Genomic DNA, 12,061 nt, shown 5'->3' with positions numbered 1-12,061 from the left:
TGCATGGAATGCTTATTCAGACTCATACTCTTCTTAACTTGTTCTTCTGTACCTCATCACCTGGCCACTCACCTGACATCATAATAATGTCAAAGCTAACAGAGATGATCTACGCTGCTGTCAGTTGCCCTGCCTGCCCCAATGACTGCCCGTAGCCTCCTTCACACTTATCCTCTCCTTTATTTCCTCTCTGTCTTGCTCTTGCTCTCTTTGTACTTCTCCCCCTAAGCTCTGGTAGCAGGAATGCTGCCCTGCATCCGTATCATTCTCTCTCACACACACACAAACTCACAGACACACTCACACAGGCCCATAATGATTCTGACATTTAACACAATACAGCAGCGTTATTCCAGCAGCAGTGCACAAGGTCAACTCATTAAAGGGCATAATTGATGTGGGGTACACATCCCAACCTTCCGGCATGGACGGCAATTTAACAACAATAAGGACTGGACACAAACGAGGGACCTCGAATGTCATTCAGTGTCTGCGTGGATACTTTACACTCTGGCAAACAATTTGTTTTGTTTTGACATTTCAATGAGAAAAACATTTATCTCTGGATCATTCCAGGCCAAACGTGTAGTGTGTAGGAACATGAATGGCACAGTGTAGCAGTGAACAGGCTGAGAAGTAGCATTCACCATTAAAAATCCACTTTAAAATCTACATTAATAACGTATGACTACATTAGCATATTTAAAAACAACTGAGTATAATAAGCCAACTGAATACTCAATTTTCTAATCAAAATCAATGAAACATTCAGTCATTTTCTTTTTCCATGAACACAAGCTCTAATCTCCTCACACTTATTCATTCCAGGTACAGTTTTTTCAAAATCAAACACGTCCAGAGCAGAAAATAAAGAGTCACAACCTTCACAATACCTAATTATTAGGCAACATAAGACAAAATCAAACATGAAGACTGACAAAGTCTCTGAGGTCCTATTCAGCAGCATCCGTATTCATAACTTATACAAGTCCTTGACCTAATGTGCTCCTCCTCCCCTCCCCTCTCATTCATCCATCTCGCCTCTTTACCCAGCCTCCCACTCCTTCCCACACTCATCTGCTCAGCGACTGCCATGCTAACTCAGCCCATCATCTCTTTGCCTCTCCTCGTTTCATCCCATCCAGTCTGAGCATTTTCAACCTGCCACCCACTCTCTTCCTCACTTTTCTCTCCTGCTTTCTCATTATGTCACTCTTTCTAAGCCAACTATTCAAGCTGTTGTCTGTTCAGCAAACAGTGCATTCTTTTGTTCACGTCAAAACTTCAGTTCCTGCATCTATTTATTTAACCCTGCTGACAAATATTTGACATCAAGATGTAATACATACCTCTTTGCACCAGCATGGTGACCTCACTGCCTCGAAGACATTTGCTCAGCAGGTCCACCACCTGATTGTGGCTCATATTCTGGACATTTCTCTTGTTGACTTCCATCAGAATATCCCCCTCCTTTAGGCCACGGCAGCGTGGATAGTCCACTATCTGCTTGACCCTCTGCCCGCCTCCCGTCAGGCTGTCTGCAATGGTGAAGCCGAATCCCTTGTCACCCTTTTCCATGTGGATAGTGATGAGCTCAGGCTGGGTGGCTATGGACGAGGCCAGAGTGACCACATCGCTGGAGTAGCCATGCGAGCCATTAGAAGCCACCTCAGCAGAGGGGCTGTGCGGCCGCGGCTCCCTCATACCGTTAATGGGTCCGGCCTGGTTGGAAGGCGAGTCAAACGTCTCCTGTCCATTGACGATGATAGGCTCCTTGTCCAAGATCGCTACTGAGGTCACCAGGCTGGTATTGGGGTCATCGGGGTCAAAGGGCAGCGGGTAGCCACGACATAAGGCCAGGTCCACCATGGAACCGATGGGGATGGACTGGAAGATCTTCACCACCTGAGCGTGTGTGTAGCCCAGCACAATGGTGTCATTCACACTGACTATCACATCACCTGCGCCAAGGAAAATTATACTGTTAGTAATGCCATCATTTACACCATAAACAGCTATTTACTGGGGTTTAAAGTTAATATATCAAGTCAAATTATTGTTTTTTTTGTTTTTAAACACTGTTGGTGTTATTTAGTATTATTCTCCAGTTATGTGAAATTCCATTGTTCAATTTAATGAAGCAAGAACACTGAGGTGCCTGTAATAGGTGACCTAACATGAATGTATCGTGCCTCAATCCCAGTGTATGCTGGGATATGATCCAGCCCCCTGCAACCCTGAACTGCACGGCCCAGTTCCAATGTCCCACCTAAGCCCTAAGCATTGAACCCTCACAGACTTTAAAAGTATTCCACCGATTTAGTATTGCACTCCTATAACACTGTCGGACTCACAATGGACAGTAAAAAACATTTTTTTTAAAGGATCAAAATCGATGCAGCAGAATGCAGCAGAACCATCATTACCCACAATTTTTATTCCATTTGGTCTGGTGTGTGGGTGTGTTATGCTAGTAGTGCCTCAAGGTGCTAGCCTCAAGCAGAGTTGAAGAGCGGGCTACGGTTATTTTCAAACTTATGGTCTTCAGCCCCAACCGATGCAGCCTGAAATGACATCCCTAGAGGCAATTTATCAGACTTTGTGCAGCTCCCTCTGGAGCCACAATGTTTTTTCACATATGCAATAGTACTCCCCAAGACCTGTAAACAGACTTTGAAAATTGGTGGAGTTCCCCTTTAATCGACATCACCTGTGACATCAAACGCTGTATGTATCATATGTATCATATTAACTGGATAGAGACATTTCTATGCACAGTAAAGTGTGAGGCTGATATTTCATACTATATGTAGCTTAATGAACTGGAGTGTTCATTGTTCCTGTTGATAAGTAGAACAATACAGTTGGACCAAATCAATATTTGTAATAACTTCTTATTTTTTTTTTTTTTTTTACAATGCACAATTCCTCTGTCATTGGCGTTCAACATCACACTTTGCATTATGAGTTATTCCCTTAAGCAAGGTCTGCAGAGTTGCAGACTTATGGGAAGTGTGCATAAAGGGCTTAAAAAATCAACTAGAGAGCCCTTAAGCACTTGCTGAACAAATGGTGGGACAACCCCAAGCACCTCATGGCTTTTGCTGTGAAAAGTCTGTGAGTGCATAAGAGGGGACACTGGAACTGGGCCCATAAGTAGTAAAGAAAATGGATGGATGTAGTGGAGGAACACTCCTGTGTGTGTGTGTGTGTGTGTTGTTGAATGAAAACAGTGCCCCCTGTGAATGGTGGTTATGTACTGCACCTGTCTCCATCTTGCCATCCACGGCTGCAGGCCCGTCTAGCACCAGACTTTTGATCTGTAGAAACTCATCTGGCTCATCGCCTCCAACCACAGTGAAGCCGAAGCCGCGACGACTCTTCTTTAGCTTTGTGTTGATGAAGGTTCCTTTCAGCTCTGCTGGGTTTCTTGTGAAGAAAGGCTTCCCTCCTGTAGAGCACCGGAGAAACAACTCTTAGCTGTGTGTCCATGATTGATTGATTTGTCTGGTTATTAGAAGTGTTGTTGCATGGACAGCTTGGACAGTTTGACATATCTCAAACATTTGGTCTGCATGCATTCGCTCGTCACTGCCACATACAGTAATTTTTCTAAGTCGTTGGCGGTATCCTTTTCAAATGTCATCTCAAAAGACTGTAAACAAATCAGCAGAAATTAATTCTGTTTTCTGTCCAGAAAAAGGAGAAAAAACACAAAACATCAGCACAGTTGGAATTTCCAATGTAAATGTAGTAAAAAAAACCCCAAACTAATGTTTTTCAGTAGTAATGCAGTAGTAATGAAGTATCTACAGTGTCTATTAAACATAAAGATTTACGTTTGGCTCCTGCAGGCCCGGGAGGTAGAGTTGGTGGGACCTGTGGGTCCCTATAGGTCTCCAGGTGGTTTGCAGCATAGTTTGCTAATGGAGCCGCTGCTGAGGAGTGTTCCTCTATCCACTCTGTACAGACACAATCACACACACATTAATCAACACACACACTCAAAAGGTGTATTTACATGTCGAACACATATAAACACTTAACAGAAACATAGGGATAGACACTCAGAGCTTTAAGCACATACTGTAGACACTTGCCATCTGATTAATTTTACGCCTCAATTGTAATTAGCTCCTCATTTACATCAGCTTCTTCTAGTGTTATTTGTTGAATGTAAGATACTTTTGTGTTGTAAAAAATATATTCAATTTTAGCAAAGATGATATTGTAGCAAAAATAATATGTTATTTACAAAACAGTTTACATTTTATGACATTGCAGGCTAAAGCAGGGGTTTTCATAGTTTGACACTGGGCCACCCCACAGAGAATCCAGATAACTGTGCCTGTATGTCCAGAGGTTTTCAACACAGGGCAAACATCTGTATATGAATGGATAGAGGACTGTCAGTATTCCAGGAATATAGAACCAAACGTTTTGATGGGAAAATCTGAGCCTTAGTACTGTCAAAAAAAATGCTAATAATGATAAAGTTAATATTAATGGATGTCGACACTACTGTTATTATTTTTTGTCTTACTTCTATTTAGGAGATGATCATGCTCTAAGTTCCCATAATTTGAGGGCTTTGGTGGATGTAAACAGGAAGTATAATGTTGCCATGGATACAGTGAATTAGCTGTGGGCTACAACTTGAGCCCTGTTTTTGTAACCCTTATTTGTTTACATTTTGGCAAATTGGCACCAAAGAAACCATTAAACCATGATCATTCTCAGGCAAGTTCTGGAGTTATAAGGTGCGTCTTTTTTCTATAATTTCTAAGCAGATTTATGGATGTTTATTCATGATTGCAGCAATTGGGCGCTAATTGCCTCCATGAGCTGCATGTCCTAGCTGCTGTAGCTCCAACTCCTGACCGCATTGATGAACTTGCCAAATCAACGGGCCAAACTTACAGGACACGTGCCTCACAGTTTGAAAACCTCTGGGCTAAAGTAAATATCTCTTCCACGTCTTTTCATGGCAAAGCAAATTAAATGATCAAATACAATATGATACACAGCATTTATGATTTTAAATCACATAAATTAAAACCTAAACACCAAAGACGACACCAGGGCTTGGGCCAGCTTTTTTCCATCATGTCTTGACAAGGGAGTTACATAAGAGAGTATAGCAGTCTGGCCCAAACCCAGGAGAGCACTGGACTAACTAAAAGGACACGACACTCACAGACATGAAGAAAGAAAGAAATGGTGCCGTGCCAGGGCAGGAAACGAACCTCGAATATACCGCTCACCTTCTGGAGGCTGCGGCTGTTGCTGCTGTTCAAGGATTTTGCGACGCCGCGCCTCCACGACTGGGTTCTCATACTGGGTCTTCCTGTTTATATGACTGAGTCAGAGGGAGAGGAAACAAGATAATAAGGGTAAAGATTGATTGGAAAACAGAATAAATGACAGTTACAGTATATAAAAGCTCATCAAAAGTTCAGCTGTAGATTCACCAAAGGAGAGAAAAGATTTGTAAGAGGGTCTTTAATGTAGAGACACCACCCTGTTTTTCTTTGTGAGGTGATGTGTCAACAAGGTCATTAACTTACTCTACATAGTACACCCCGTACACTGGGTCTTCTATCCTTTCCCATCCTGGAGGCAGCTCTGAAATATAGATGGCACACAACATTAAACATGGAATTACAACACTTGGTTGGTGTTTAGCAGAGCTGAATGAGTTAGTGTGGTTGGGTTGACTCCCAAACATTCAGTGTAGCTAATATAGTCATACTACAGTTCACACTCTTATCTAACATCTCTGATTATGGCAATAATCATTACTTATTTTTACTGTTTTTCTTCACAGTTTTGAATAAGAGATTGGTTGTGTTGTGTTTTTAAGCATGGTGCATCATCAGAGCTTGCTGGCACCACATTTTTCTGTTTTGAATTCTTCTATAAATGCCAAAATGGGATCAAATGCCAAGAAAAACTAAATAAATAACCTAACTTCTGTACAACAGGATCATTTATTTTTATTGTTTAATTCTAGCTGTGGTTTCTACCGGCCAAGGACTCACAACACTCTTAAATGCTCCCTGTAAAATTTCTGTTTTATTACAATTGTAAAAGTACAATGTTTCAAGCCCAAATGACCCCTTGAACTGGTACAAAGCATTCTAGCTGTGCCAGTAGCACTTATGTTTTAAGAATATTTACCAATCCGGTCAACATGTCAGACACGTTTTCATAAACTAAATTATGACCTGGATCACTGGATCCTGATGCCTACAACCACTTTTATTATGCTAATTATGACTAAAACATTTCACAAAACCTGTGAAAACAAAGACACTGCATGTAATTCTCTTAATAAATGATACCATAGTAATCTGCTCAGATCAACATTGCCTCAATCTGTGAACACACCCATACACACACCCATGCATATTGTACACACACCTAAGCACACTCCATGGGAACAGGCGGACAGATGAGGCCTATTAAACTAACACATTCCCATTAAGATGTTGGCATCTCAGTCCTCCTCCTCACTGTATTTGATTTCACATAAGACATTACCTCCTTGTGTTACTGTGGGCTTCTCCCAAGTCCAGTAAACACTTTTATAAGAGACTGGATTTCACAATCACAGACTGTCTGCATCTGAGCAGCCAGCAATAATAAAGGCTTACAGCCAGACGTTCAAGGCCTTGTTTGAGAATGAGCTCTCATTCCATCACAGGGTTGTTTGTGTTACCTCCAAATGGGACGAGAATCGGAAGCTGAGCCATTTGCCAGTCTGTGAAGCAACTAAAACACATACATCAACCTGAGTCCTCAGCAGTACATGTGTTTTTGTTCATCTGAGGCAAACAACTCCTGTTATTCAGGCTATGAACCGTGAGGAGTTGAATGATCCAAAAATCCAAACAGGCATAACCTTTGGATATGGATGTTGGAATTTAAGGTAAAGCTATGATCAACAGTGTATAGACAACAAATGTTTTAATCCGGGGTTCAACATGTAAAGCTCTTTGTAGCATTGTTTTTGAAAAGTTCTATATAAGTACAGAAGTTATAGTTATCTGTATAAGTTTATTATTATTATTATTATATAACAAAACCCCATACAGTACAGTACATCTCACAGTAATACATGTGAGGGATTAATACTTGGAGGGTCCATTATAATATGAAATTCCAGAGGGAGACATTTAGAGAGCAGAGCAAGAAAAGTAAGAAAAAAACAACTGCCAAAAACATTTAAGTCATGACACGGACACAGACATAACTTATGATGGTCAGGTTTAATAAGATGGTTTTATTTACCATCTCTAAACATAAACCATCTCTGCATAATCATCAAACATAAATCATCTCTAAAGTCACTCAGTTTTCAGTTAACAAATACATATTGTTTACATTTACAGTTCTCAGCAATACACATTGTGTGTATCCTCGAGGTCTAAGAAGCATATTGAATCCATTGCCAACTAGTGTCTTTTGTTTTTATTAAAACCTGCATTGTGTACATGAGCTTGCAGTCTTCTTCTTCTTCTCCTTTTTTTCAGTCATATTGCCATTACAGCACATTACCACCACTAACTGTCGATGTGCACCACTGCTCTCTGCAGCTGGCACAAGCATCTATCACGTCACCTCTCTGCTTGTAGCATGCAGAGCGCAAGCTGATAGAGCACAAAATACAAACACCATAACATTGCTGTACAGCGCCACTCATGGTCAAAACCTAATTTATTTCGTTGCAGCTATCTTTTATCCTGCCTAAAAAATCTCTCCACTGCAGCCTGCTGACAAAATTCAGCGGATTTGGATTTCAGTGTGAACAGAAGAAATCATATAACCACATTAAGGGCAGCATCTCATAGATGATCAATGTATATGGTATAACCTAATAAAAATCCCCCAGTATAACTTGTTTTAAACACAAAAATAAAAAAAAATCGTACCTAGATCCGTCTCCAGGTCCTCCGTATGTATCCCCTCTTCTCCAAGTTGAAAGCAGGATGAAACAAAGCAAACAAAATGAAGAATAGAAAAAGAGATGGATAGCAGAAGAGAGGTGGGTCGGGGATGGAGGAATCAAGAGAAAATATAGAATCAAGTGACAGTCCAGAGAAAGGCAAACAGGGAAACAGAAACCCCTTAGTCTCAAAACTGATATTCACATGATAAAACATCTAAAAAACTATGTAGAGTGCAGTGTGCTACTATAAATTTCACCACTTGATGGTGCAGTTTTGCAATCTGTGTTCTGAATTCTGAACTAGTCAACTGTCATTTGGAATTCATCAAACATTTCTTGTTTATTTGGGAATTATTATTATTATCATCTTTTTATGTGATAATAGTTGTGAAAGAAAACAAAATCAACTATTTACAGTATGGCAAATGCAGGACACATACCAAATCAACAAACCATCAAAACTCTGATAAGACATGTTTTATAAATATGCTACTGAGAGATTAAGGCATTAACAATGTCACCACTCAGTACACAAGAGGAGCACAATGTATGCGACCACCTACTGATTCCTAAAATACTACACAGAATTGTGAATGTACATTTTTATTGTGTAAATCATATGTAGCAGCTTACCATCGTCATCGCACTCTTCCAGGGGCCTGGAGGCTTTGTCTCTACACCGAGGATCCAGCCATGATGTGGTCTTTGTGTTGTGGCTGAGAGGAAACAAACAAGACAACAGAACAATTCAACACAGGCTGTCAAACTGACATATAAAAGCACAGCAGGGGTACATGAATGCATCAATAAGAATTAGAAAGTAAACCGCGTCAGCAAGTTTACAGAGGACAGCAGGCGTCTGCTGCAAAGAGAAATGAGAATAACAGAGCGACACAGGCAGTATATCAACAATAAATAACCTGACTTTTCCCTCTATTGTTAAACAAGAACATACTGTAATTCAGTGATAGCAGAAATGAACATACAAGCTCTGAAAATACACAGCCATGTCCTGGTGGTGTGCCTTTGCCGTGCTGCAGAGAGGACAGAGAGGTGGAGGTAGTCAGGTGATCAGGATGTGATCTCCTTTAGAGATCGGGACATGCAGGGATTAACAGGAAAGCAGTGGCACCCAGGGGGGCTGGGCAGGTTGGCTGGGGAGGCCTAAAAACCAAATCATGAGGGAAGACAAGCCACTGGACGAACAAAAGGGATAATAGTGCAGGTAAAATACAGAAAACACCAACTATGGTATGAGCTACGGTGAGAAATGCTTATTCAGGCAGTGCAAAGAGTGTGTGCAGGAGATCAAACTGTTGCAGGTTGTTGATACATACTCTATGAAGTAAAGTTCTCCACTCTCAGTGTAGGCCATCTCCCAGTTTTCAGGCAGCTGCCCCAGCGGGTCTTCTGGAGAGACCTGCGGTTCTGCGAGGGTCTGCTGCCCACTGTCTGCAGTGGAGGTGGCCGCATTGTTCAGACCACAGGATGGAGCATTGTCACGTGCGGGGTACGGCCGGAGGATGCCGCCGCGGCTCTCGTCCTGGTCGTTAGGGTTACCTGTGCACAACAAAGGAGAGGGGAAGAGACTACGCACTAAGGATCCTGGGTAGCACAACGAGCACAACACAGAACAACACCAAAAAAAGAACAAAACCACAGTTTATGTCTCATGCATGCAAGAAAGGAACAGATAAATAAGCAGACATGCTCACTCTGGATACCCTTTAGCACATAGCATGCAACTTCAACCACACCAAACTCCCAGTACTTCCCCTTCCCCCTATCTTAAGTTTGGCTCCCGCCTTCTTCTAGTGTACTGAAAGGGCCCCAGGAATATGCTAATTCTTTCAGCAACAGTCTTTCCCAAACTCTTTTTGACCCCCACCCTGTTTTACCTCTCCACCCATAAGCCTCTTTCTCCTAAAGCTAGCTATCCCAACCCCCATCCCCACTCTCTCCCCAGTTCTAGCCCAGTGTCCTCCACCATTTCCATGGGCCTTTCAGGGTTGATCAAATGCTAATTCAACACTCTGGCAGCCTGGCAAGGGGATACAGAGAGGGCATAGATTCACAGCATCAAGAGAGAAGAAAAAAAACACACCATCTCTTGCACTCGAAAAACAAGATAGAGCTCAAAAGAGAGAGGAAAAATGGAAAACACTGACGCTTTGGCATAAAAATCTCATTGGCATATATATCTATATATATATCATATATATATATATATATATATATATATATATATATATATATATATATATATATATATATATATATATATATATATACACACATATAAAAGATACTATATATATATATATATATATATACACACATATAAAAGATACTGCGCATATACATATATATATATATATATATATATATAATGAAATTGATTTACATGCAATTCTGGTAAGACATGTTGAGAATTATCTGGCATGAAAATACTATTATCACCTGAGGCAGAGATAGTAACACTTGATGAACATGTACACATGCTAGAGGGAATTTAATGAACAAAAGCAAGAAAACTGAAAAAATAAGATACCGGTAGGAAAGGATGTGAGGCCTGTAGCATGGAGAGAAAATGATTAATCTTGTGAGTGTAGCCTGTAATCTACTTCTTCCCCCATTACACCCCTCCTCACAGGCAGATGGCAGTGTTTGGAGGCTCTCAGAGAAGGAATCGGCATCACAAAGACATGATGTAACCACCAGACACCCAGCACCATACAACAGAGGAGAGGATTACAAACATACACACATTATCTCTCTCCTTCTGTATTCCTAATCTTGGGCACACACATGCATACACAGACACTCCTAAACAAGCATCCACTCGAGAACAAACACAGCACACATGGAGAATACTACACATGCACAAACGAAGAAAGCTGCAGAAACAGAAACTTCAACAAACAGAGAGATGCTGGAGAGGTGCAGCTACGCCCTCACCTGTAAAACTGTTGTTCATTTCCGTGGCCTGGTCGTCATCATCGTCGTCAGCAGGCACTACTCGAGCGTTTTGCATGTCATTGTAGGACTTGGTGCGTTTTGGGGTGGACTGCTGGGAGCCTGCATCACTGAGAATCACTGTCCCAATGATGGGCTGCCTTGGCGGCTTGGGGGTCCCATAATAGTTACCTAGGCAACAAGAAGGACATTAGCATGCTTGAGAGAGAGACACAGAAGGAGGGAGAAGGAGAAACCGAGACAGAGAGAGGAAGCTGGGGATAAAAACAGGCAGAGGGTCTATGAAACTCTGAATAATATGCTGAGAGGAAAAGACATAAAGCTGGATTACAATGTGACTACAAGTCGTGGAAATTAGCAGCTGGTGGGAAAGCAAAACGGTTCTAGTTTGTGTTTGAGGCTGCAGAGCTGTATTGTCTGGACTCTGAAAGCACACTGAGCAAAAACAACAAACCAGCTCACAACACCCAGCTTTTTCTGACTGACACTGTTTTTGACAGTGGTGCAAACAAAGAATTTATCAAGTTTTTTTCTGGCATGGTACGAATCATGTATCCATATATTCTTTGTAAATATGAGAGAAAGAGGCGCCTTGGTGGCCTAGCTCAATAGCTTTGGGGAAATACGCTTTTTTGCTTTATGGCTGAGAGTCAGATGAGAAAAACGACACCACTTTTAAGTATGTCGTTTCAATATGAAGCTGGAGCCAGCAACCAGTTAGCATAGCTTAGCATTAAGACTGGATACTGCTAAAACAGCTGTGACCATAGGTAACAAGAGCCACCTACCAGCCCCTCAAAGGTCACTAATATGTTATGTCTCCTTTGTTTAATCTGTATAAAAACCAAAGTGTAAAAACGTAGAAAAGGTTTCAGTCGTAGTCATCTGGACACTGTTTTCAGAATCAAGACGTTTCGGCTCCCATCCGGAAGTCATTCTCAATTGTGAAAAAATTGGACGGGAACTGGAAATTTAAGCTAATCTGAGTTGCATAAGCCCTGCCCTCAGGAGGGAATCTGCCTGAGTATCTGTTAATAGCTAGTTTCACCTGAAACTGACCTAATAGTATCAAAATGGCCAAAGGTTCAGTAATCAGGCCTAATGTTCTCTGGCTGCATCTACTTCATCACTGTT

The 12,061-nt window shown here is 41.4% G+C and overlaps 1 protein-coding gene across 20 annotated transcripts in view; it reads right to left on the bottom strand.

Moving 5' to 3' along the window:
- LOC122883351 (membrane-associated guanylate kinase, WW and PDZ domain-containing protein 1-like) overlaps positions 1-12,061 on the bottom strand; it is a 99,509-nt gene that overhangs the window by 25,024 nt on the left and 62,424 nt on the right. For 3 of the 20 annotated variants that reach the window (XM_044211913.1, XM_044211893.1, XM_044211910.1), the window contains 10 exons: positions 10,910-11,098; positions 9,289-9,556; positions 8,938-8,985; positions 8,585-8,667; positions 7,935-7,973; positions 5,568-5,625; positions 5,247-5,365; positions 3,840-3,962; positions 3,266-3,451; positions 1,350-1,961 (listed from right to left, as the gene is read on the bottom strand). In XM_044211913.1, the coding sequence (XP_044067848.1) occupies positions 1,350-1,961; positions 3,266-3,451; positions 3,840-3,962; positions 5,247-5,365; positions 5,568-5,625; positions 7,935-7,973; positions 8,585-8,667; positions 8,938-8,985; positions 9,289-9,556; positions 10,910-11,098 (1,725 nt within the window). Of the gene's footprint in view, positions 1-1,349; positions 1,962-3,265; positions 3,452-3,839; positions 3,963-5,246; positions 5,366-5,567; positions 5,626-7,934; positions 7,974-8,584; positions 8,668-8,937; positions 8,986-9,288; positions 9,557-9,666; positions 9,708-10,909; positions 11,099-12,061 lie in introns of those variants that run through there. The other 17 variants (XM_044211914.1, XM_044211896.1, XM_044211897.1 and 14 more) reach the window with 16 other exon arrangements.

The sequence above is a fragment of the Siniperca chuatsi genome, linkage group LG10 (assembly GCF_020085105.1).
Source record: "Siniperca chuatsi isolate FFG_IHB_CAS linkage group LG10, ASM2008510v1, whole genome shotgun sequence".
Taxonomy (NCBI): domain Eukaryota; kingdom Metazoa; phylum Chordata; class Actinopteri; order Centrarchiformes; family Sinipercidae; genus Siniperca; species Siniperca chuatsi.
This window is presented reverse-complemented; position numbering and strand designations above follow the sequence as displayed.